Source organism: Cervus elaphus, chromosome 23, assembly GCF_910594005.1.
Source record: "Cervus elaphus chromosome 23, mCerEla1.1, whole genome shotgun sequence".
Taxonomy (NCBI): domain Eukaryota; kingdom Metazoa; phylum Chordata; class Mammalia; order Artiodactyla; family Cervidae; genus Cervus; species Cervus elaphus.
Genome location: NC_057837.1, coordinates 39,903,768 through 39,929,308, shown reverse-complemented (window position 1 = coordinate 39,929,308; position 25,541 = coordinate 39,903,768). Strand labels below are relative to the sequence as shown.

General features: G+C 50.1%; 1 protein-coding gene across 4 annotated transcripts in view; it reads left to right on the top strand.

Moving 5' to 3' along the window:
* RALGAPA2 (Ral GTPase activating protein catalytic subunit alpha 2) overlaps positions 1-21,638 on the top strand; it is a 271,302-nt gene extending 249,664 nt beyond the window's left edge. For all 4 annotated transcript variants that reach the window (XM_043882987.1, XM_043882990.1, XM_043882989.1 and 1 more), the window contains 3 exons: positions 593-714; positions 15,216-15,255; positions 18,449-21,638. In XM_043882987.1, coding sequence (XP_043738922.1) covers positions 593-714; positions 15,216-15,220 — 127 coding nt within the window. In that variant the 3' untranslated portion in view covers positions 15,221-15,255; positions 18,449-21,638. The remainder of the gene's footprint in view (positions 1-592; positions 715-15,215; positions 15,256-18,448) is intronic.
* Positions 21,639-25,541: the final 3,903 nt, after the last annotated feature.

Below are 25,541 nucleotides of genomic sequence, written 5' to 3'. Positions count from 1 at the left end.
TAATAACTTTCTAATGCTCATGGCCTATCTCAGCCTGAGACTCTGGGGCCCTTCAGAGCCAACCTTCCTAGCCTTCTCCCTTCCCAGTGGTCTTATTTTTTAAAGTGTGTATCACCGGTTCTCGCTTGGAGCATCAGAGTGTCAATTCACGTTATCAGTAGGCTGAGAAAAACATCTCCTCCGGGGACTCAGAAGGGGTGATCCAGCGTTGTCCCATGGTTGTGGATGGAAAGGGATGTGGCTGTCATCCACATCTGTCTTTTTGTTTGTTCCTATCAAGTTGAGTGGAGAAGGAAATGGGTATAGCCTTTTGCTCTGATTCTGTGACTATCAGTTTACGTATTTTTTTTAGCGATACTGGTTTGGGTGCAGTTGAAGTCTAAGAGAAGCGCAGGCCTCCGAAATTGGAATGTTTTCATGAATTATGACTCCTATTTTAATTCTCCAATAGGATGCTTATGCACTTGCAAGGTACCCATTCCCCATCCGAGTGTAAAAGGTGTGTGATTGTGTTTAAAACAAAGTCGCTGCTCTGTCACTGCCCTGCATTTCGTTCTGCATGGACACTTGTTTCCTTAACTGACGCCCGCAGCTACGAGGAGAGAGCTCTCTATCTTGAAGCAATAATTCAGAACCACCGTGAAGTCATGACATTTGAGGATTTCACAGCCCAGGTCTTCTGTCCATCTCCCAGCTACTCGATCAGCGGAACTGGTGAGTGGCCACGTGCCCCCCCCACCCAGCTCTGCCCAAGACCCTTCAAATGCTCGAGCTGCAGATGTACACCTGTTTTTCACAGATAAATGCCCACAAATTTAAGAAGCGCGTTCTCCCCCCTGAATGCACTAATGAATATCAAAAGGAGTGATGACATTCATTTTAATTTGTTTTGTATCGGAGCTGTTCGCCAGGTCCTTTCCTCCCACCATCCCGTTAACCTCCGCCTCCAGCGAGGTTAATGAACTTGTTCTCAGCCCCGTGCTCTGGTTCATTCGGGAGGGTGGGTTTCTTGCTGAGCTGGGAATATGTTGTTTTAAGAGTGGTGCCCGCATCAGGGCCTACTTATCGAGAAAGAGTTCCTCCCAGTCGAAGCCGTTGCTACTAATGCTAAATGGGGATTATGCCGCCGGGATGCTCGGGTCAGGGATTAATGCGGGAGCAACGGGAGGACCGTGTCCCCTGGCCCATGGTGACAGCAGTGTGGCGGGCTGGCTTTCTCTCTGGAGTGGTCCGCGTCCCGGGGCGCAGCCGCCGAGAGCAGCACCTGGTGTGGACCTGCTCAGACACTGGCTCCTAAGCATTTCCACTTATGAGGCCAGTGGAAAATCTCAAAAAACATTGTTTTTAGGTTTTACTCTTTTTATATTTCCAATTTAGAAAAACAAAAAAATGTCTGCTGGCACTTACCATGATGATATGGTTACTGTGGGGTTTTTTTTTTTCCCCAAAGAATAGAATGACTTGGTAAATTTCTGTACGTAATTACAGATTAATTGCCTTTCAGAAAGCAAGTGGGACATTGAGTCGATGCACGTTGAAATCCTCCATGAGGGGCGTCCTCTTCCTCCGCTGGGGTGGGCACAACTGTTAGGGGGGCCTAATAGATTTCTACCCTCTGTCAGTTGCCTCTGATCACTGCCTGGCTTCTCCCATCCTGACTTGTTAACAAATATCTTACACACAAAGTGAAAAAAATTAAATTCGGTGAAATAAATCACTTACAAATAAAACCAGCCATGCATCACTGTTGAACATCGCTGGCTGCCGGCCTGGCCTCCCCGAGCTTTGTCAGGAGATAAGAGGGAGAGGCTGGCCCCGCACTGGGAGCCAGGAGCAGCAGGCAGAAGGCCTGGGAGATAAGCAGGCCGCCGAGGTGCGGGGAGCTGCGAAATTTACATAATCGCGCCTCTGCTTCCCTGCAAGGCGTCCAGAAATACAGGGATGGCCTCTATTGATCTTTGTTGAACTGGAATACTAAGCAACATGAGAAAAGCTTATAACTTAAAGCTTTGATTAATGTTTCTTACATTAAAAAAGTAGAACAGCTGTGAATTGAATTCTTTTATACACTCTGCCAACATTCGATCTAAAGCCTCTGCTCCCCCAGCCCTCCCCCCCCACCCTCTCCCCCCACCCCTGCAAAAAAAAATCAGTTTCAAGGGAAATGAAGATTTCAAACCCAGTCTGGCTCGAGATTGAAAATCACTTCTAATTTTTAGGTGAGAGAACACGAAGGATTTATGGCAAAGCTAGTTTTGTAAAGATCTCATTCAGCTTTTTCCCACCCTCATAAAGTCCTGGGACTGAATTTTTTAGTGCAGGTTTGTTTTTTTTTTTATCTTGATAAAGCTTTTTGTTTTCTAAAATTAAAAGTAATTAAATCATAGCTACATGCTTCCATTTCTTAACTATTATGTTCTAAAGGCTCTTAAGATGTTACTGAAACAAGTATTGATAAACTTTATTTTCTATGTATATTTTAGCCTCTATATAAATTAATTTGATCTTTCCCAAAAGTTCCTAATTATTTACACCAGTTCATGTATAGGTAACTTCTTAGGTGAGCCGCCATGAGTGCTGTAGATTTTTTAAGACCCACCATTTAGAGACTGGCTGCTTTAAGAATGTCGCATTGGCCAAAGTCACTGAATTGATAAAGGTTCTGACAGCTTGATAAGAGCAGGTATTGGAATGTGCACAAAAAGATGGTGAAACCAAAGATGAGATGCCGAGCCAAATGCCGGTCCTTCCTCTTTTCAGTTTATTGACGTCAGCATCACGTGTCATAACCAGTAGGCTTCAGGGTGTTCTGTGTGGACTGAGAACATTTTTCTACACCTATCACACCAATCCATGGATGCAATTTTAAGTCCAAGCATGATGTTCTCTTTCAACGTTTTGCATATCTGCCCACTACAACCATCAGGAAGAAGCTCAAAATCAACTTGGTTTGCCCTGGAATCTGGGGGTACAGTTCCATCCCACACACAGGCCCTCTGTCAGAACCACATCCTCCTCTCATTCACAGACCAGTTTTGCTTCTGAGGAATCCCTGTTCCCGTCTGTTAACCACTTTGACGGATGAAAACATTTTTCATCTATCCACAGTGTTTTTTGTTTGTTTTTTATTATTATTCTGGGACAAGTACAGTCAAACCCAGAAGAGCCAGGCAGCTTAAACTGAGAAATCGAGGTGAGGGCTGCTTTTCGCAGGGACAAGCCAGCTGGAAAAATTGACCCTGAGCGGCTTAAGCTCCCACAGCGCTCTTAGGATTCACTCAGACCGTCTCCACAGCGCTGTCGTCAGAGCAGGGCCTCAGGCCCCCGCCCACAGGCTTGCGCGCAGTCCGAGGAACCTGGGGTTCCAATCTCCTTTGTGTTCTTGCCACAGGGCCTTGTGGTCAAGCACAGGGACAGTGGCCTGAACCCCACATTCGCCCCACACTGTGTTATGCCGCAGGCAGCCCCATCTCTAGAGGGAAGGCCTCCAAGGTGAGCCTTTGAGTCCTAGGTCCTAGGTGTAAGTAAGAGGCATGCCCAATGGTGGGGGCCTATGCCCAAGGAGACTGCCTGGGAAACGCTCTCCCCGGAGGCCCCCAGGCTCCCTGTCCCAGCACTTGCCACCCAGGGCAGCACAAGGGGGCATTGGGACTCACTTTCCAGGACCACAGGTAAAGACATAGTCTTCTGTTGTTAGGCTCATAAGTGAGTCCTCAGTTTATTAAAAGAGGTTTAAAACAACTATTTTCTGAGTCAGAAAAAAAAAATGTTATTTTAAGTCACCCCCTCCCATATCTATTCCACACATTACTCGTGTTGCTAATGCCCAGATCATGAAAGGTATCTGAGCTGGCCTTCCACTCACTCTGTAGTCTACCTCCCTTTAAATTCCTTCTTTATTGACCAGCAACTTCTATAGGGTGGCCAGTGATTAAATACTGGCTGCAGTGAACACACGGGCACATGTTCATATATATGTTTTATGCATGTATTTATATGTGCATTTCACACGCACATGTGTGTGCATGCACATACTGGGGTGAGGGACTAATTTTGTGTGTTCAAGACTGTCTCCAGGGAAGGGGGTGTGTGCAGCAGAGATGCCTTTAAAGGGTTAACTGGAAGGGGAGGGACTGATGTAATCACTGCAGCTCACAGCCAAGTGCATCTGTTCGCCATGAGGTCATTCTTCTGCATGCTAATGATTTGGAAAATCAAGTCTAATGCTTGACATTATCGGAAAGGCTATAAATAGTACAAATCTTTACTTTTTGGAAGCTGTTCTTATTACCTAAGGGAGAGAGAAAGAAAAAAATAAAAATTTAGCTTGGACTTCAGATTGTTTTTTTTTCCAGAACTGCTTTAAAGGTCATGTCTGGACCTTAAAATCTTGGAGGAATCCACTTGTGTCTGTTGATAAATGAATCCCAAAATCACGGTTGCAGTCACAGCTAGCCATCTGGGAGTGGGGGACTGTTGGTATGTGTACTTTGATATCTGATGGGAAGCATTTCCAAGTGCCTTGTTCAGAAGTTGACAAAGGTGGGTTTTTTTCCTGAAAGAACGCCTCCAACCAGGTTAAACGAGGGGTCCTTGTCCGGTAACATGAATGGACCCGAGTTTGGAGAAGCCTTTCTGCTTTAATGCTGCCGTCTGGAGCCAGCAGAGGGAGCACGGATCTCTGTCTCTCCTGTTAGCCCTGCGTGGACACATATGATTTCTCCAAGGTCCGGCCGGGAGTGCTTCCTCCTTCATGGCAGGCCGGAGGGGAGAGGCTCCAGGATTTAGAGCAAGTGGACGGGAATTCCTCGCCAGGCCCCGTCAGACTCCGCCGCGTCTCATGTAGGTCATATTTGGAGCTTAAAGCAGATTAGTCTGAGTCTGTCTGAGGATGCTTCTGCCACCGCCACTGCAGCTACCAGGCAAAATGGCGAACTTTCATCTGCTCGCCCGGAGCAGCATGGTTGCCCTCTCGGAAAGGCTTATGATGCTCACCTACCTAATAAAAAGACATGTCGTTCTTTTCTACCAGAAAATCACCATTTCAAGTTCCCAGAAGCTATCAGAAGACCCAGCCTGGGGGTCCCTGGGTCATTCTGGCCCTACTGAGACTGCAAGTGTGCTACATTACACATTGGTCTGCCTGGAGCAGGAAGCTGCCCCCAGCTCTCACTTGCTAAGACCCCTGAGCCCCACTCAAGGTTGCATGTGCCAGGACATGGCAGCTAATCTTCTGCAATGACCCCGCCATGGCCATTCGCTAGGCAGTTAGCCATCGAGTCAATCCCAGAAACAGCAGAAGATGGAACTGACTCTAGCTGCTCCCCTGCCAGTCCAAAGATGAAAGGTTTTTCCCATTCAGTGAGAGTGGTCACTTTAGGGATTCATTCAGTATGCCTCTGTCTTTCTCACCCTCGCCCCCTATAAATGTGGTCTGAATAAGGTTTTGCTAGACAGCACTTCTTATGTATTCACCTTTCTCATACATTTGCTGAAACCGGCCAAGAACACTGTAGACCATGGAGGCAGAAGGGGCTTCAGGAGTCCCCACGTCCAGGCTCTCATGTCATCCTGATAAGCTGCAGACCAGCTGTGAGGGACACCCCGGGGCGCCAGCCTCAGCCCCTCCATCCCCTTCTCCTCATCACAGTGGGGTCAGCTGGACAGCATCCCAGGCTCAGAGAGTGACCGCTGTCCTCTCAGGTAGGCTGTCACCTACCCCTGATTGTCGGTGACCTTGGTCACAGAGCTCCTGACGAGTCAGTGAGAAGGGAGTTGTTTTAAATAAACCATCTAGACTCTCTGTCTCAATGTGTCTCTTTGAACTGAGCCTGCTCGGGAAAACTTGCCTCCCTCTCTGTGGTCCTTCAGGAAGTCTTCATGAGATGTGAACTCGGTTGGGGAACAGACCCTGACATGACCAGAAACCCAGGCCGAAGGAATCGGGGTCCCAGCATGGGCTGTGTGATACTGGGGGTTCTGCTACTTCCTGTCACTCAGCAGTCAGCGTGTTCATTGGCCAGTACACTCACGGGACTGTGACAGTCTGTGGGGTCACGTGGAAGTTGTAACTGCAGACCCTTCTAGCCAACCACGTGGAACAGATCAGAGGATGAAGCCCAGAGGACGCGCTGAGTCAACAGACAAGCCTCAGATGCTCCCAGGTGCCTGTGTGGGTCAGGCTCCAGGGCTCCATGTGGCCGTGGGGTTTGAGGGGCTTTGAATGTTTTGGGGGTGCTAGGAGTACAGCAGAAACCAGGCCCAGAGCCTTAGTGTGGAGGCAGAAGGTGGAGCCATCACCAAACTTCGGGCCGCCCTTCCTGTTCAGGACTTTGTGCATTTTCCTCTCTCGGCGCGGAAGACGGCTCGGGCTGACCTGCCTGGCTCCATCCTCAGATCCTGCCGTCTTCCTGTCCCCCCCTCAACCCTGTGCTCAGCACTGGCCAGGCCCTTCCACCCACAGCCGGCCTCCCCAACTGCAGGGAGGATGTGTCCCATCAGAGAGCCAGGCTCTGGTGTCCTCTTTGTCTAACCTGTGGCCTCAGTCAAGTTAGTGCCACTCTGCCGCCCAGAGTCCAATTCTGTAAAATGGGTCTAACAGCAGTACCTTCTGAGTTCAGTTCAGTTCAGTCACTCAGTCGTGTCCGACTCTTTGCAACCCCATGGACTGCAGCATGCTAGGCCTCCCTGTCCATCACCAATTCCCAGAGCTTACTCAAACTCCTGTCCATCGAGTCGGTGATGGCATCCAACCATCTCATCCTCTGTCGTCCCCTTCTCCTCCTGCCTTCAATCTTTCCCAGCATCAGGGTCTTTTCCAATGAGTCAGCTCTTTGCATCAGGTGGCCAAAATTTTGGAGTTTCAGCTTCAGCATCAGTCCTTCCAATGAATAATCAAGACTGATTTCCTTTAGGATGGACTGGTTGGATCTCCTTGCTGTCCAAGGGACTCTCAAGAGTCTTCTCCAACACCACAGTTCAAAAGCATCAATTCTTTGGCGCTCAACTTTCTTTATAGTCCAACTCTCACATCCATATGTGGCTACTGGAAAAACCATAGCTTTGACTAGATGGACCTTCATTGGCAAAGTAATGTCTCTGCTTTTTAATATGATGTCTAGGTCAGTCATAGCTTTTCTTCCAAGGAGCAAGCATCTTTTAATTTCATGGCTGTAGTCACCATCTGCAGTGATTTTGGAGCCCAAGAGAATAAAGTCTGTCACTGTTTCCATTGTTTTCCCATCTATTTGCCATGAAGTGATGGGACCAGATGCCATGATCTTAGTTTTCTGAATGTTAAGCTTTAAGCCAGCTTTTTCCACTCTCCTCTTTCACTTTCATCAAGAGGCTCTTCAGTTCCTCTTTAATTTCTGCCATAAGGGTGGTGTCATCTGCATATCTGAGGTTATTTATATTTCTCCCAGAAATCTTGATTCCAGCCTGTGCTTCATCCAGCCCAGCATTTTGGCATACCTTCTAAGTAGTGCCCCGATAGTTCCCGCTAAAGGGCACTGGTAAAGGCCCAGTGAGTCAGTATGTATAAGGGCCCGAGGACACTTCTGGAGACCTCCGCGGGTGTTCCTGAGTGCTCTGCTCACCACCCTGCCCATCTGGGTTTTTTCTCACTTCGCCCTGTGCCTCCCAGTTTCTCCTCTCCTCCTGGAGTCCCTTCTGCTTATGTCAGCCTGTCTCATGGAAGAGGGGCTGCAAACTGGTCTGCCACCCATGAGATGCTGGTCGATTGCCCCGCCTATGAGGACGGTCCCACTCTGCAGGCCAGGATGACAGCCCAGAACTCTACTCAGGTCATCCACAGTAGCCCCCAAATACAAGCTATCTGATGTCACCATCCATTCAAGGGCTCGGAGGCACCCACTCTGCCCACACGTGCTCTGGGCTGCATCTGGATGGCGTTGGCAATCAGCCTGAGAACCACTGATCGCCCTGCACTGGCTGTCACCGCCCCCCATACCCAGTCCCACCCTCCCTCTCATGTCGCCGGTTCAGCCTAACACCTATGCATATGACATTGCTTTTAAAAACTCAAAATGCTTCCCAGGTGGCTCAGTGGTAAAGAACCCACCTGCCAACGCAGGAAACTCGGGTTTCACCCATGGGTCAGGAAGATCCACTAGAGAAGGAAATGGCAACCCACTCCAGTATCCTTGCCTGGGAAATCCCATGGACAGAGGAGCCTGGCAGGTTATAGTCCATGGGGTCATAAAAGAGTAGGACACGACTAAACAACTAAAGAACAACCACCACCACAACAAACATTTGGAAGGCATCAAAATATAAGCCATGTCTAGGGTGTAAAGAGTCAAACACAACTGAGCACGCACACCTCCTCTTGGAAATATGTTAAAGCATTCATAGGAGGTTTTTTAACCGATAATCCATTTGCCAGGACCCAGTGGTGCTGGCTCAGCTGTGCCCTGAGTCACTCCCCAGATGCTGCAAGTCCCTCCACCAAAGACTTGGGGGGTTTTGTCTGTGATGTGGCCTGGGGATGGGGACTTCCTTTCAAAAAGTAAGCAGTTGCTGAGAACCACTGTGTCTCACAAAGGCGACCTGGTCCAGCTTCCTCTAACTTATCTCCCTTACTCTTTGATTTTTCTCAGCCTATAGAGGGAAAGCTTTGTCCTGTGTGTGTGAGTTTCGTATATCTATATTGGGCTGTAATTTCTTTAAAGAACGACATAGCACTTTCTTATATGCCGCAGGAATACGATAGCAGTGCAGGCAGGAAGAAGTCTGACTCTTCTTTAAGGGGTCCAGGTGTGTCTCCAGGTCACAGATGTGTGTGGGGCCTGATGCAAGAGCCAGAACAAACACCTGTAATTGGGTCTCATCCTCCCCGGCCCCTCCCGTCCTCCCAGTGAAAGTGGAGCCATGAAGAGCAGCAGGGCCCCGGCCAGGTGTAGGGGAGGCGGGGCCGCCAGAGCCCGGTGACAGCGCAGGTGGGGAAACCGAAACTTGGTCGGGGGCTTTCCTGAGTGGTATGGAGGGTTTTAAAGAGAATTTCCAGTCGCCCTGTTTTGCGCCACCTTTTGTCCCTTGGACTGCAAGGAGATCCAGCAAGTCCATCCTAAAGGAAATCAGTCCTGATTATTCATTGGAAGGCTGATGCTGAAACTGAAACTCCAATACTTTGGCACCTGATGTGAAGAGCTGACTCATTGGAAAAGACCCTGATGCTGGGAAAGATTGAGGGCAGGAGGAGAAGGGGACAACAGAGGATGAGATGGTTGGATGGCATCACCGACTCGATGGACATGAGTTTGAGCAAGCTCTGGGAGTCGGTGATGGACAGGGAGGCATGGCGTGGTGCCGTCCATGGGGTTGCAAAGAGTCGGACACGACTGAGCGACTGAACTGAACTTGCCTCATGTTTATTCACCCCCTTTCCCTCTAAAACTCTTACTATCTTGGTGTCAGCTCTGAAAGAGGGAAGAGACGGATGTGACGAACATTGCTCCACCTGACCTGATGGAAAATGACGGTGCTGCCTGTCAGATGTCCTCATCGCTGCTCCAGCCCCGCCTTCCCTGGGGAGCTGTCCCCGAGCAGGATATACTGGGCGTTTCAGGGGAGGATGGGGGGCTCCGACACCTTGCGTTCTGTCTCTCCTCATCCCTCTCAGGGCTTCACGTCTCCTCGGGGAGCAGATACTCAGGAATCACCAACATTGGCTTATTTTTCATAAATTAGATTAGTCAGCTCCAAACCACAACTACCTATGAAAAAAAGATTTATCAAGGGGCAAAAAAGACATTTGGCCAGTGGTTTGGGTCAGTTGGGTTGTGATTTCCTTGAGCCAGGCCATACCGTTTGCTTCGTGAGCCAGGAAAGGACGGAAACTTGGCCTGATGTGTGTTAGCTGTCACACTAAGTGTCCTGCCCATCAGTCTATAACTCTCCCAAGCTGGCTGAGATGGGAACTCTCAGAGGTGTGGATGAGAGAACGAGATGCAGAGAGGAAGACCCCACACCTCAGAGCCACCAGCGCGGGGACCTTCCTGCCCCGGGCAGCTGTGGAGGCTGGTCCCACGTTCCTCAGAAAAGACAGGTCCTGAGACTGTTCGAAGTATCGACATGATGTTTAATCGGTTCCTTGGGAAGAACTCGAAGCTGCTGCTTTTTCTGTGAAATGCTGCCTTAGGTTTGCCCTGGGTTCTCAGTCGACTCTACAGGGTTTTAAGTGTGAATGGCATCCTGCCCCTGTCTCCCTGGGTGTTAATTACAGCCCCAGGGACACACAGCAGTTGCCAAGAGATGGCCTGAAAATACCAAGAATTTTTCTCCCAGACAGTTTTTGGAAGTGACTCTTGAAGCTTATTCGAAATAACCTTGGGAAGTTGTTCGGGAGAATCCAGAGTTCCTGACACTTCGGTTCACATGCCTTATGAGCTGTGACTGGAGCCCTCACATCCAGAAGTTTCTAGAAGGTGGAACACGGACAGTTTCAGCTGTCAGGGTAGGCTCCTGGAAGCCTTGATGGTTTTGCCTGAATTTCTGTTAAGCAGCAACCAAAGCAGAGGCCAAATGGGACCTCTCTTAGTAGCACTGAAGTTTGCGGATGGGGAAAAGCAAGAATATTTTATACTCTCCTTTTCCAGAAGAATATATGAATGATAACCAGGAAATAAACTTCTAAAAAAGCTCAGCCACTCAATGGTGCACAACTCTTTGCACCCCTATGGATTGTAGCCCACCAGGCTCCTCTGTCCATGGAATTTTCCAGGCAAGAATACTAGAGTAGGTTGCCATTTCCTATATTTGCAAATTGTGCAGCCATCACCACAATCTAATTTTAGAGACTTTAAAAAAAATCCCTCCTGAAAAATAAAAACCTAAATTCCACTAGCAGTCCATCCTCATCCTACCTCCCAGCCCTAAGCAACCACCAGTCTCTTCCTGTCTCTCTGGACCTGCCTGTTCTGAATGTTTTGTATAAATGGAATCAGATGATACGTGATCTTTGCTGACTGGCTTCTTGCACTCCGCACCTCCTCAAGGGTCATCTGTGTTGTAACCTGTATCCGTATTTCGCTTGTTTTTATTGCCAAATAACTTTCCATTGTAAGGGCAGACCATGCTTTGTTTCCATTCATCAGGTGGTGGATATTTGGGACTGTTTCCGTCTTCCGGCTATTATGAATATGACTGCTATAAACATTTCTGTACTGATTTTCTATTTGGAGACGTAAATCATTCAGACTGGTAAAATGAACAGTCTCCATGGCTGTGAGGCGACTGAGATCGCCGTGTTCATGTCCTATGAGACAGTAAGTGGGTCTGGAAGCATCTTTCTCCATCACGGCCTAACAAGACATTAATGTTCAATGCTCAATTTAGCTAAATTCAGTCATAGATCTGTAAGAATATATTATAGTCATGCAAGGGGAAGAGAAAAATGCCGGACAAGTGTTTTCGAGAACGTTCTACCTGCTGGCCGAGTCCCCGCACAGGTGGACGGGCGCACCGGGCATGCCCTCTCTCTGCCCGCCTGTCTTTTGGTCCAGCTGTCCTAGTTTTATGCTTCGGAACCGAAGCTGATGGGCAAGACCAACGACCAAAAAGAGGAAGCCGAGCCCAGAGCCAGAGCCAGGGCCGGGGCCAGGACCCAGCCCCTGTGGCCGGATGGGAAATTCTGGACGCCTTCCTCGGGCCATTTGGAGATGGTAATTAGGCTGGCTAGTGCCCACTGGTCTGGGGTTGCCAGTGTTGAGAGTGTAGGCTCACCCCATCCACTGCTGCACCTGTTCGCGTCCACAGAACTATTCCAAGGGGTCTGAATAGCCCAGACAGCCCTCCGATCTGCCGTTCAGCCCGCCTTCCTGCCTCAAGGATATTTAGCTCTCACCCGACGCCAGAACGCCAGCCCATTGCTTTCTGTCCCTCAGCATGCCAGCTCTCAGAACCATTCCCTTCCCTAATTATCCTGAACCAGCTAATCGTCTCCCACGCTGACTGCTCAGTAACTAGGACCCAGGGAGAGCAGCCACTTTTCTTGTCCCACCCTGCCCAGCGTGTGTCCCAGGGGGCAGTCCTGGACAGCAGCCTTGCCTCGGAGATAAGACACTCGGTGCAAATCTTTGCTCTTCTGCTCTGCCAGTGAGCACAGCCAGAGAAAACAAGCCACAGAAAGGCCCACCGGCTCTTAAAAAGCCTCCACGAAGCGCCAACCGAGATGGTGATCTCCTCATCCCTGGGAGTCCTGGTGGATATCATCCAGGTGTCAGAGGAGTCATACGAGACCTGAAAAGTAGGATGTCCTTCTGTAAAAGCCGCCTCGGGGGTGTCTGAGCTGCTGAGTGGTTGCACGTGGCCCATTGGCGTCCCGAGTTACCTCCATGTCCCCTAGGGCCATGCCACACCCTCCAGTTCTCCCCAGGGGGTCTCGCTCAGCTGCTCTCAGACGTTAGTAGGGCCAACTCACCACTGCCAACACCGTTCACCTATAAGGAAACTCCAGACTTAAGATGCATATTAACCGTACAATCAGTGCTTCTCAATCTTTTATCCTTCTTGCCCCACGTTTTTATTTTCTAATTTGTCCTCTCCCCCAAAACACCACATATAAATGGTCTACCTGTATATTTTCCATGCTGACATCTGGACTTTGTACAAATGGAGAGTAAGACATCTTTGCCCCCCAACAGTATGCCATTAACTCCTCTGCCAAAAACCTCCGAAGGAAAGGGTTTCATCTGTCACCCGGAGCCTAGAACAGGTCCTGGCACACACCAGGTGCCCAGCCAATGAGAGAATGACATGGTTAGACTTCACGTCTCCCTGGGCATCACACAGCTTCGAGCACTGTGGTCTCTTCTGGTGCTTCCAACACTGCCCAGGTTAGTCGGTATCTCATGCTGAACCGCCCCCGGGGAGGCGTCAGGAAGCTGACAGCCTGCTGCTCTGCTCCACGCAGGGGGTCCCCGCCCTCCAGGAGCACTGTCTGTGTGTCAGGGCGAGTGACATTTGAGCCCCATGGAATAATTACAGCAGCCCCCAACTGCCGCCGTCTCTGCATCTCCTTAACTCGCCGGTGGATTGGCAGTCCCTGAGACTTTCTGACCAGTCCAGCACAGCACACCCGGCTGCATGTGGGGACGCACCGGGAGAAGGGCCGCCCATCCTCATCAGCAATTACAAACAAGCCCTCCATTGTCAGCCGTGCCATCTGTTTGCCCAGTCCCACCAATCGGGTGCCTGTACGCCCAGCATTGCCAGCGCCTAGGGGCTGCCGGGGAGGGGGGCCATGGAGCCCCTTCGTGGGGAGACCCTTTGCTCACAGTGGAGAGGATCGACAGCATGGAAGCTGAGCCCGTCGGCTGGAGGAAGACTCACATGGAGATGTTCCACAACCGCTATCTTCTGGGAGCTCGCAGTGCATTTCAGGGAAGAGGGGCAATCTAGGTCTTTGCAGTGTTTAGAGGTCCCACAGAAAGCAGAATAGTCCAGCACCAAGAGTCAACACTGCCTGAGAACCCCCTGTGCCCCTAGAGCTCACTTTCCATGTAAAGACAGCTGTTCACAGTGTCTGGAAATCAAGGAAGACAGACAAGTCTAGTGCATCATCATGATTGTTCTCTATCCTGAAGTTCCCAACCCTGTGTGACTTCAGGGGGTATGGGGGAGTGAAATTTCATTGACAGATTGGAAAATATGGCTTCAGAGAAGCACACATTCCTTCCAAAAAGCCCCACCTAGGATCTGTTACTGATCTATCCTCCGACGGCATCCACCTTAGAAACTGGCCGTGGTCACTGCGCCAGCCTTGCAGGTGAGGTCAGCAGGCTATCCAGGTTCACCACAGTGGTCAGGCAGATAGCAGTCCATGTCACTGATATGAAAGTCCTTTGTCCAGATTTGATGGTGGGCTGGTTGTTTTTCAGTTGTTCAGTCATGTCCAAGTCTTTGCAGCCCCATGGACTGTAGCACACCAGGTTTCTTGTCCTTCACCATCTCCCAGAGTTTGCTCAAATTCACGTCCATTGAGTCAGTGATATCATCCAACCATCTCTTCCTCTGTCACCCCCTTTTTCTCCTGCCCTCAATCTTTCCCAGCATCAGGATCTTTTCCAGTGAGTCGGCTCCTCGCATCAGGTGGCCAAAGTATTGGAGCTTCATCTTCAGCATCAGTTCTTCCAGTGAATCTTCAAGGTTGATTTCCTTTAGGATTGACTGGTTTGATTTCCTTGCTGTCCAAGGGACTCTGAAGAGTCTTCTCCAGCACCACACACAATTTGAAAGCATCAATTCTTCAGCACTTGGCCTTTTTATGGTCCAGCTCTCATATCTGTACATGACTACTGGAAAAACCATAGCTCTGACTAGACAGACCTTTGTCGGCAAAGTGATGGTGGCCTAGTGATACCGAACTAGGAGTGCTGTGGGGGTCAGGGTGAGGAGCTGTCGCCTGACTCAGAAAGAGGTCATTGCATTTGCTAAGGCAAACCATGTGGGAAATAGGACGGCTGTGGAAGAGTGAGTGGTTGAGAAAAACCGTCCGCTTGGGGGAGCCTCGCTGGGGTCTGACAGGACTGCTGGGGTCCTGCTACTCTGTGAGTGAGAGTCCAGTCTTGCCTCTGCAGGGTCCCCTTTGAAGCTTCCCTGTGCAAAGTACCCCTCACTCTTCCTCCCTGGGGAACGTGACATCGAAGGTGACGCCTGATCCGCATTAACACACTGCGTGCCCCTCAAAAACCTGTAAAATGAAACTTAGAGATGTGTGAACTTATACAGTTAGTGGGTATCAGTTATTTTTTCAGGGCCTCCAGAGAATTCCACATGCTTGTCTTGAAAACTCTTAGCTTTGATTATACCTAAGACAAAACATTAGGAACCCTCGTGCAGCCGGAACGGGGCACCGAGACCCCCAAGGCCCCATTAAGGCCAGCGGTCAGAGGCCGTCCCGCACGTGCTGGGTCAGAGCGCCCCAGGGTCTGCAGGGCTCCCGCGGCAACTGTCACACGTCCTGGGAAAGCTAACATCACCTTTGTTTCACACCTGTACAGGTGACGGCAGCCAGAATTTTGTCCTGCCAAGTGGAATTTCAGGTGAATTTTCAGTTGGTAATGATCTCGGAAGCTGCAGGAACACTCAGGCCACCCAGGAACAGATGTATTTTTAGCACTGTGTTCATTATCGAGTTGGGCTGTGCGTGTACAGGGCCTGTATTCACTCCATTTTATGTTCTTTCCCTTCAGATTAAACTACGTGAAGGCCTCGCTGCAGTGTTTGAACAACGTAAGTTCAAAGAACAAGTGTTTGAACTGACACGTCAGTGGAGCTGCCCAGCGCTCTGCTCTTGGGGGAGTGGGGGAGAGTTCACTCACTGACCCGCCTCCCTCCAAGGCTAGGGGTTCCTGCCACCTCCCCCTCACCCCTGAGGGGCTCTGTACTGCGTGTCTGCGCTGCCCGCCTGCCCGAAACCCACCCCAGCCTTTCTCCGGCCCCCCGTGCTCTGGGCGGAATCCGACACCAACACCTGCCATCCCAGAAAATGTCTTTGTCGCCTGCCCTTTTGTGTGCGGGGGGCCTCGGGGAGCCAGTGGGCCCAGGGCCGCCCCCTTTTTTTTTGTTGCCGAGCCTGGAGGAGCGGGGGTCTTGAGATGGGCCGATAAGATGCAGCACGTGAGGGCCGGCCTTTGACCGCTGGCCTTAATGGGGCCTTGGGGGCCTGGGCTGCGGAGGGCAGGTCGTCCTGGGGCTGCTGAATGGAACAGCTGGGAGAGGAAGAGCAGACAAAAGCTGTGGGGTGCAGAGGGCAGGGAACCCCAGCATCGCTACGGTTTAGGACCCAGAGGGCAGGCTGGCCGTGGCAGGTGTGACCTCTGTGGGCCTCCTCTTTCAGCCTGGGTCTGGGGTTCGGGCCCTGCCCAGCAGCCTGACAGACAGCAGGCACCTCGCAGCAGAGCCTCTCGGGGTGGCCCAGGCTGTTCCTCCTCATGGAGTCACGGGTGGAAGGGAGACCGGATGCTGAGGGTGACCAGGAACCAGAGGGTGATGGGGATATGGATGGGCAGGTCAGGGAGCGAACTGTCGTTTATCACCCACATCGCCCAGTGGAGCCGGGCACAGACACCCTCCCTCCTGAGTCGATATGAACAGGGAGGTGAGGGTCTGGATTTGGGGTTTCTTGCAAGCGCCACCTCCCCCCCCCTGGCAGGCCCACTGCACAGGGAGTTGACCCTCCAACCCAGCTGCTTTTTCTTAACCCGCCCCCGCCCCCCCGCCCAGCCATGGAATTGTTCCAACCTGGGCTCACTGGTGCCAGCCCCCAGGGTGACACGAGCCACAAAGCCCATGTTGGCCAGGCAGAACAGTGTACACTCCTCCCTAGTCGTGGGGATTCATGCAAAAGCCTTTTTTTTTTTTTGCTGGGACCCCGTATCTCCTAAGGTGGCCAAGTGGAGCTCCAGGGTCCTTTGAACACTGGCTTCTAGCATGAGGAAAGGCCGGGCGGAGGCAGTGGCTGTCAGCGGCCAGGAAAGGGATCACCCTCTTTGTGGCCAGCCTGCTCCGTCCGCGGCGGCCACCTCCCCTTGGCATGGGGTGCAGTGGGCATGGTGGGAGCCAGCACAGGCCAGGGATGTGCCAGGGGAAAGGTGGGGACCAGAGGGATACAGGGGACATGTGGTGCGGTCTCCTGCTCTGGCGTGACCTTCCTGGGGCCCCGGTGGTGGGGGTCACTGCCCTGAGATGCCCGAAGGCCACTTTGCAGTGAGAGCTTCATGCTGGTCCAAGTTGGCATTGCCCTGCCCACCTGCCATTCTGCAGTGCGGGACTGCGAGGGCCGGCCCCGCAGGGGTGGGGGAGTAAATATTTCCCTTCTGATCCAGCAATACTCACACCTGATATCACATCTTTGAACATCACTTTATCTCTAGCATTTAGTTGCTTTTTTTTTCCCCCTTGCTTCCCTCTCCCAATGGATCTGAATTCAGAGTGGGTGGAGTTGGTTCCTAGTTGGTGGTGGTTTAGTCACTAAGTTGTGTCCAACTCCTGCGACCCCATGGACTGTAACCTGCCAGGCTTCTCTGTCCATGGGGATTCTCCAGGCAAGAATACCTGAATGGGTTGCCATTTTCTTCTCCACGGGGATCTTCCCAACTCAGGGATCAAACCTGGGTTTCCTGCATTGCAGGCAGATTCTTTACCGACTGGGCTATAAGGGAAGCCCTGGTTCCTAGTTAATGATGTGAAATTGTATACAATTTGAAGTGAAGGTGTTCAAGCTGGAATCATATCTGGGATTGAGTCAGGGGTGTTCTCCCTGCTGCCCGCCCTGATTGCCCACACGCTGACGTCCTCAAGGGGCCTGGGGTAATGTCCGTAACCAGCGCCATCTCCACCTTGGATGGCAGCATAGCTGTGCTGCTTTTACCAAAAATCAGCCTGTTTTCAAAGACAAAAACAGTAGAAGAGAGATTCACAACTCCTCTCTCTGCCCAACCTTCCTGGGACTGGAAGGAGGCGACAGTAGGGACCAGGCATGGGACATCTTAAGGAGCCCATTTGGGGAACAAACCTGGGGTAGGCAGTCTCCTCAGATCCAAGCGTGTTCACAGGTATTGGTTCCAGAGGCTCTCCCTAGAAATGAGAAAGTCAGGTCCGAAAATGAAAGGAGATGCTGTCTGTGAATAAGGCCACTTATGTAAATTAATTTCAAAGGCCAGTAATGAGAGAAATGTCAGGCCAAAGCCTGAAAGTGAAGCATGTCGGGAGAAGGCTAGAGAGCCTGCTTTTGAGGAAGCTGGGGCGAAGCCCAGCAGGGTTTAAAAATAGGTTATTAGGAGGGTGATGAAACGGTCCTCCCTCGAAGCAGGGCCCGGGGGACTCACCTCAGCAACAATGGCCGGGTGTTGCAGCAGCGGGCGCCTGGGTTCCTGGAGCAGCCCTGGGGATGGGGCTTGCGCAGGCTTCAGCTTTGTTCCTTTTTCTCTCTGGGACCCAACAGCTGTAGGCACTTCTGGACTTGTTCAATTAGTCCTGACCTCCTGTCTCAGACCCTTTGGGGAATAATTGAGCTGTAAGTCCTGGTGTAAAGTATCAGCATGTAAATCCATGTAAATAATAACACGACGGAGCCACAAGCTGCCCCTGACTTTTTTTCTTGTTCTTTCACTGATTCTGGGACAGCTTTGCTCTGTCGCCCTTGCCCCACACCCACAGTGTTAATGGTGCCTTTTCTCTTCCTTCTTTACTTGAGGATTAGATGTAAGGCCCAATAAATTTCGAAAAGATTCACAGCTCCTTTTGCACTACAGGAAGGTCTAGAGCAAAGGCTGGGAGGAAAGACCTTTCTAGTCTGGGTTCATCCAGCAAACGTCCCTGCACACGTGTGGCACCAGGCGGGGGTCCAGCCCTCTTCCTGGGGACGTGCCACATCCTCCTCTCCACCCTGTGCTCACGAGGGCCTCCCTCTGCTTCCTTCCAGGGCCCTGGCCGCCGGGCTGAGATCCCCTCTATGGTGCCTCTCAGGGAGGAAGAGCTGGAGGAGACTCCCCCACTTCCCCATCCGAACCCCCAAACCCAGACTCCGGGAACCTCACTGCTCTGCCAGTGTCCTCGGTGAGTCTCCCCACGCACAGGCTTCTGAACTTGAGGAGGAATCCCACCGAAATGCTGCGGATCAGACTCTCAAACTAGGCGGTGGCATCTCAGGAACCTTGGGCTGTGAAAGAAGAGAAGTCGCCAACAACCAGAGACGCACCCACCGGTGGGGCTGCCCCAGCAGAGGGAACGAGAGGAGGTTCCAGGCTCCCTGGGAGGGCGGGGGGCAGCTGGCTCTGTCCCCCAGGAGTCTCCTTTGCTTTGTAAACTGTCCGACGTTTCACTGTCCTGCTCTTGGAGGAGGGCTTCCTGCATTGGTTTTGCTTTTCCTTCTGTTAGGATTCACGGCTAGCCCAAAATTTCATCATCATGGAAATTGGCTTTCCCCAGGGTCTCGAGCCTGGGAGAAGTTCTGCCTCCGTTGCTGTGTATTTTCCACCTGGTCCCCAATGCCCGCTAACCAGGGAGAGCGTTCCTGACTCTGACCCTGACCGTGTCCCTGCTGGAGACCCTCTACGTGGTGATGGTGAAGCGCCCGTCTCTGGGCGCTCAGGTGATTCTAGAAACACAGGGTCCTGTCCCTGCAAAAGCTCCTTTCCCAGCCTCACCCTGTGGTAGGGTCCCCCTGCCCCTTGCTGGGAGGGACCTCCCACACATTTCCCGACACACCCGAGCTTTAGGGGGACTGAACTCGAGCAAAGGGTGTGATCCCTACTTTGTACCTATTTGGCTGCCCAAGGGAAGCCTGTTGTGGCTGTGTGGTTTTTTTTTTTTTTTTTTTTCAGAAAGGGAGGAAGGACAGCCCCACTTTCCATTTGTGCTTGTCAGGTGCCCTTGCTGGGGTTGGGGTGTTGGCGGCTGGCCCTCTGCTAGTCACCGAGGCCCTCGGGCCATCTCCAGAGTGAGCCCTGGGCCCAGAACAGGGGAGCTGCCAGCTAAGGGCCCAGAAAGTTCTCCGTGCAGGTGCTTCCCGCCCGGCCTGCCGTCGCCTCTCCACTCCTGCACCCACCCATGCGTGCCCCCAGCCTACCCCTTGCCCACCTTCCGGCTGGGCCCTCTGAGCCCCCTTGCCCAGCAGAGCCGCCACCTTCCCTGACAGCCCACCGCCCAGTGGGCTGGTTCCTGACAGTGGCAGGGGGAGTGGGCAGACCCTGGAGACGGTGAGACAGGATTCAGAAGGGCTTTCCTGTTAGAAGGAGGGGGACTTCTGACTCTCCAGGGAGCTTGTTTCTCTGCTTTACAGAGAATGGCGGGTAGGGCTTGAGGCCAGGCCCACGGGCAGGGGCGGCTCAAGCACTGTCGGGACCCAAGAGAAGCCGGTTCGTTCCAACAGAAGCAGCTCTCCCGGCTGGTCTGTCAACGGTTCGCGTCCACTGATGGCGGGCTTGGTGGCAACGTCAGGGGTGACTGGAAGTGACCGCCTTCTCTGTTGTGTCAGCGAATGTCACAACTCTTGTCCTCCCAGGCACTCCCCCCCACCGCCCAACCCCAGCTTTGAGTGACTTCAGGTTTCTGCTCGGCATGGTCTGGCCCACGTGGCCCCAGCCTCAGGTTCTGCTCCATGTGGTTCCTCGATCCTACAGGAGGGGCATCGTGTGCTCCTGAGTCCCACGTAAGCTCTGGCTTCTGGGACATGTCACCTTCAGGCTCTGGACAACCCCTGTAGCAGAATTCTTAAACTTGGTTTTAGGACTCATATTGAAGCCCCCCCCCCGAACTCCTGCCCCGTGATTCCAGTCCTCCTGACCCGGAGTGGGAAAGGTGGTTGTAGGTAGCAAATACATAGACTTTCCTATAATCCCAAAAGATTCTGACCACCCTATGACCCCAAAGGACAGCTAGCAGTGTGACGGCTCTTCTCAGTAACAGCTTTGGTTTAGAAACACAGGGACTCTAGTGACCAGGTTTTTTGCTTGCAATCATGAGCACTTGAATCGCTTTTGTTATTTGGGGTGGAAAATCGAAATGATCAAGTTTTTTTTCTTTTTTTTTTTTTTCACTTAGAAAAGCAAATATTGAGCTTCTGTAATAAATGCCTTTCAGCAAAATTTCCAAGCGTCACTTATCCAGTGGGCACCTACCTGAGTCACCGTGCTGACTCATAACATTAGTAGGTCAGTCATCCGTAAACACAAGTGGCCCTTGCTGGCCGCAAATGGAGAAGACTCGTGGGCTTCCAGGCAGGGCCAGGTCTTCTGCCCACCTCTCTGCATGTTGATTTCCATCTGAAGCAAAGATGGTGATCTCTAGTCTCACTGAGTAGGTGTTTGTACTTAAAAAAAAAATAATAGTAATTCCACAAAATGATGACATTTTAAGTAGTAAAACCTTGATTAGACAGCAGTAAGGACTTGTAGTTTGAAGAAGGGACTGTCACGGAGTCTTCCTGTGGTTAAGGAAGCGTCTTCCCAGCCACCACAGGGAAGGAGGGGGCCTTCAGCCTTGACTCTGAGAGAGGCTGGCTGGTGGGACCCTCATCCTTACCATGAGATCCTTTGGATCCTTAGACAATGCAGGTCACATGTTCCTGACTTTCCTCGGGAGTGATCACCCACACTTCATCTACTGTCATATCTGCAGGCAGGAGGGGTGCTTTCACGATGACTGTGACGTCTTAGATGTAACTGTGTTACCCTCATAGCAACTGAAGGGGAATGTCCACACCCAATGGGAAATTCCACAGGAAACAACCATGTCTTCATTGCACTCAGTACCTACGTATGACATACACGTTAAGTGAATGTTTTCTTGTGTTTTCCAGGTCTACAATATTTAGTCCATGTAAATGATAGAATTTGATAAATATGGTAAATTAAGTTATAAGGTGTCATTTGATTTCTCTTTTGCTGTCTCATGTTATTTAATGTTCCCAACGCTCCACACCTGGTTTGTGCCTATGTCGGTGTAGACCGTGCCTGTAAGCCACTTGGCAGGCACGGTGCCCCTAGGCAAGGGGCCTCGCCCCCAAGGAGCACACGGCTCACCAGTGGCCACTACCTGACTCCCCAGTTTGTCCTCCCTCTTTAATTCTGATTTACTGTGACGACTCAATAAAGTAGAAACACAGCACTCACGTGCCATATGTTCCTCGTGTTTTCATTATAGTTGGAAGGAAAATAAAGTTTATCCTGGCATCTAACAAAAGATGGTTTACATTTTTATCAGATTAAGTTGTTCAAAAGCATTTTTTTTTTTTAACCAAAGCCTTAATAAGTATCCAAAATAGTAGCCAGGATGGATACAAGGAGGTTTGCTGATGTGTTGTGTAAAACAATGACCTCTTGGTTCATAACCTGGAAGCCAAGATCAGCGTCATCGCTCTCCTATATCTCAATGTCCCCTCTTCTGCATCTTCTCCTCTCTTCTGCATCAAGGCCCACAGTGAGCCCTGGCTTTGGCCCCCTGTCTCCCCAGAGCAGCCCTCTGTACCAGTCACTCTTCCAGGGGCCTGGAGCCCCTGACTCTGATGAGCAAGGGGCCAGTTCGGAGGCTTTGTCTTGTGAAGAAGTGATAGGGTGTTATAACACCCCCTGTTGGTGCAGCTGAAGCCCACTTGTGGCCTCACCTCAGGACTCTAGCCATCAACCATCACATTCGGACAACCTGGCCAGGTGGCCCCTACCAGCATCCTGGGCTACTTCCATATCCTGGACAGCAGGGAACTTCCAGAACATTAGACAATCAAGCTTTGCAGAAAGCATCCATTCGTCCATCTGCAAATATTTGCTGAGTACCTGTTGCTTACAAGACATTTAGTGACTTCCATGGGGAATGGGGATCCAGCTGCTGTCCTGGGAACCAAGTAGAGCCTGCATCCTTTTGGCTTTTTAATTTTTTTTAAGCTTTTGACTATTAGCAGGAGCTCACTTTGGAGGTATGTTTTGCCTTTAATGCTTGGTTCCTCATAAAAGGGAGCTGGGTGATTTTATTTGTTAGGGAGCCTTTGTAAGATTCTGAGTCCTACCCACCTAGATTCCTATCAATAGGTGTGGTGGGACCCCATCATCTGTTTTCTCCCCCGCAAGAATTCTGCTCCTTACAGAACGAGGGAGAAATTAGGAATTCTCAGTGGTTAAGACCCCTCACTTTCACTGCCAAGGGTGTGGATTTGATCCCTGGTTGGGATCTAAGATCTCACAAGCCATGCAGCACGGCACCCCCCCAAAAAAAAGGAATTCTTAGTAGCCTCCCTTCTGGACCATGTCAGACATGAAAAACACTGACTAGGTTCATTCAAACAAACATTGCTATCACAGATATCAGATGACATTATGTGATCAAAAATCTCTTTAAACGTTTTTTAATTTTTATTTATGTTTGGCTGTGCCATGGAGGCTGCAGGATCTTAGTTACTTGACCAGGGATCAAACAAGCACCTCCTGCAGTGGAAGCACAGACTCTTAACCACTGGACCACCAGGGAAGTCCCCCAAATTCTGCCCAGAACACTAACTTAGGTAATGAAGAATAAATGAATAAATTCTGTCAGGGACAAGAATACGGTTCCCTGTGTGTCTCGGTATAATTTCCGTCTTCCACTTACAGAGCCCACCTCACCCTCCAGCAAGATGCGTGTCGGGTTGGACAGAGCATCTTTTCTATAAATAGGTCATGCTCACCAGCTTCTAGATCAACACGGGGTCCTGGGGGCCTGAAAATTGGAGTGTGGCTCTCAGGCGGGTGTGAAGTGGACAGGGGCTTGCTATTAGAGCTCCTCAAAGGACCTTTCTGACTTCAGAAAATAGTCTGGCGAAGAAAAGCTTTTGTCCGTAAATACTCGGGGACTGCATTCTGCTGCTACGATGGCAGAGGTTAGCACTTCTGATCAATATTCTTCAGAAAAGGCCGCCGGGCTAAGTGCAGGCAAAGGGCTGGATGCCTCCTTCCCTCCAAGAGGGCACAGCACACCCACAACAAAGCTCTTCCCTACCCCACCCCGCCCCCCGTACTTGGAACCAGCGAGGACGGCATGTGACTGGCATCGCCTCCCTCTCCCTTTAAAAAGCATCACCTTGTCTTGTCCTCCATGTTGATGGCTGATTATGGGACACTGGAAACAGCTCCCAGCATCACCTTCATGCAGGGAAATCTTGGCATCCTCATTTTCGGTATGGGGAAAAGGAAGGCCTGGCACTGTCCACTTGAAGGGGAAGGCAGGTGCCAGGAAGAAAATGCAAAGGCCACAACTGTGACCTCTTAGGACTTCCCTGGGGGTTCAGTGGTTAAGACCCCACATTTCCACTGCAGGGGGCATGAGTTCGATCTCTGGTCGGGGAACTCAGATTCCACATGTTGAGTGGTAAGGCCAAAAAAACAAACAGTGGCCTCTCTCTTTTTTTTTTTTTTAATTTATTTTTTATTAGTTGGAGGCTAATTACTTCACAACATTTCAGTGGGTTTTGTCATACATTGATATGAATCAGCCATAGATTTACATGTTTTCCCCATCCCGATCCCCCCTCCCACCTCCCTCTCCACCCGATTCCTCTGGGTCTTCCCAGTGCACCAGGCCCGAGCACTTGTCTCATGCATCCCACCTGGGCTGGGGATCTGTTTCACCATAGATAGTATACATGCTGTTCTTTTGAAATATCCCACCCTCACCTTCTCCCACAGAGTTCAAAAGTCTGTTCTGTATTTCTGTGTCTCTTTTTCTGTTTTGCATATAGGGTTATCGTTACCATCTTTCTAAATTCCATATATATGTGTTAGTATGCTGTAATGTTCTTTATCTTTCTGGCTTACTTCACTCTGTATAAGGGGTTCCAGTTTCATCTCTTAAGGAAGATTGATTACTGATCAGCACTGAGATTTTAATGAAATAGCCAAAGTATAGATTTGTAGTTTACACTGTGTGTTCTGTACTTTTTCCCTTCTAAAACTAATTATCTGCCCCCCACGTCAAACCCCTGATCAATAAACAGATTCTCTGCAGATTAATGCAAACTCATACAAAGACACGAGCTTTCCTTTTTTATAGAAATAGCATCCAACAACACACATCATTCAGTAACTTCCTAAGTTTTGAAACATGTCATGGGCACCCCTCCCTTAATTAATCCTTCTAATAGGTACGTATTATTCCATCATGTAGCCACACTTTATTCAACCATCTGAACATGCAGATGGTCTCCAATGTTTGTTATAACAAATGAACCAGTGGTCAACACCATCTCATCTTACAGATTGACATATAGCTTCTGCTTTTATTTCTGTAAGATAAATTCCCAAATGTGAAATTACCGATGCAGAGTATAGATATAATTTCTTTGTGAATTTTATAAAAGTCTTTTATCCTTAGCTTCCTGTTCATTTTCAGTGGAGCTCAATCTTTTCTCATGTTTCTTTATTAACTATAGATCTATATTTGTGAATTTTGTGCTTATCTCCTCTGTTAACCTGTTATGATCTTCATATTTTTCTTCTCAATTTTTATGTAATTAAGTTTATAGTGAAGCACACCTTTTCATAACTCTTAAGGTTCACTATTTTTTCAAGTTAAAAATGTAAAGTATGCCAAAAATTAAAGAAAGTAGATGTAATTTTAGCCCTAATAGACTATTAGAAATCTGTAATATCCACTTTGGAGGTCTATAAAAAAAAGCAAAACTAAGACCAATGTCTTCCTATATTACCCATCTACTTAAGAAAAGGAAATCTTGGTGTTTTTTTTTTGTCTTTTTTTTTTAACTGAAGTATAGTTGCTATGCCCACTCCAGTACTTTTGCCTGGAGAATCCCCATGAACAGAGAAGCCTGGTGGGCTACAGTCCATGGGGCTGCAAAGAGTCAGACACGACTGGGCAACTAAGCAAAGCACATAGCTGCTATCAGCATTATATGAGTTATAGGTGTACAGTATAGTGACTCACAGTTTTTAAAGGTGGCTCCACTTTTAAAGCCACTCCACATGTGGCTATTGTAAAATATTGGCTATGTTCCCCATTTTGTGGAACACATCCTTGTAGCTTATTTATTT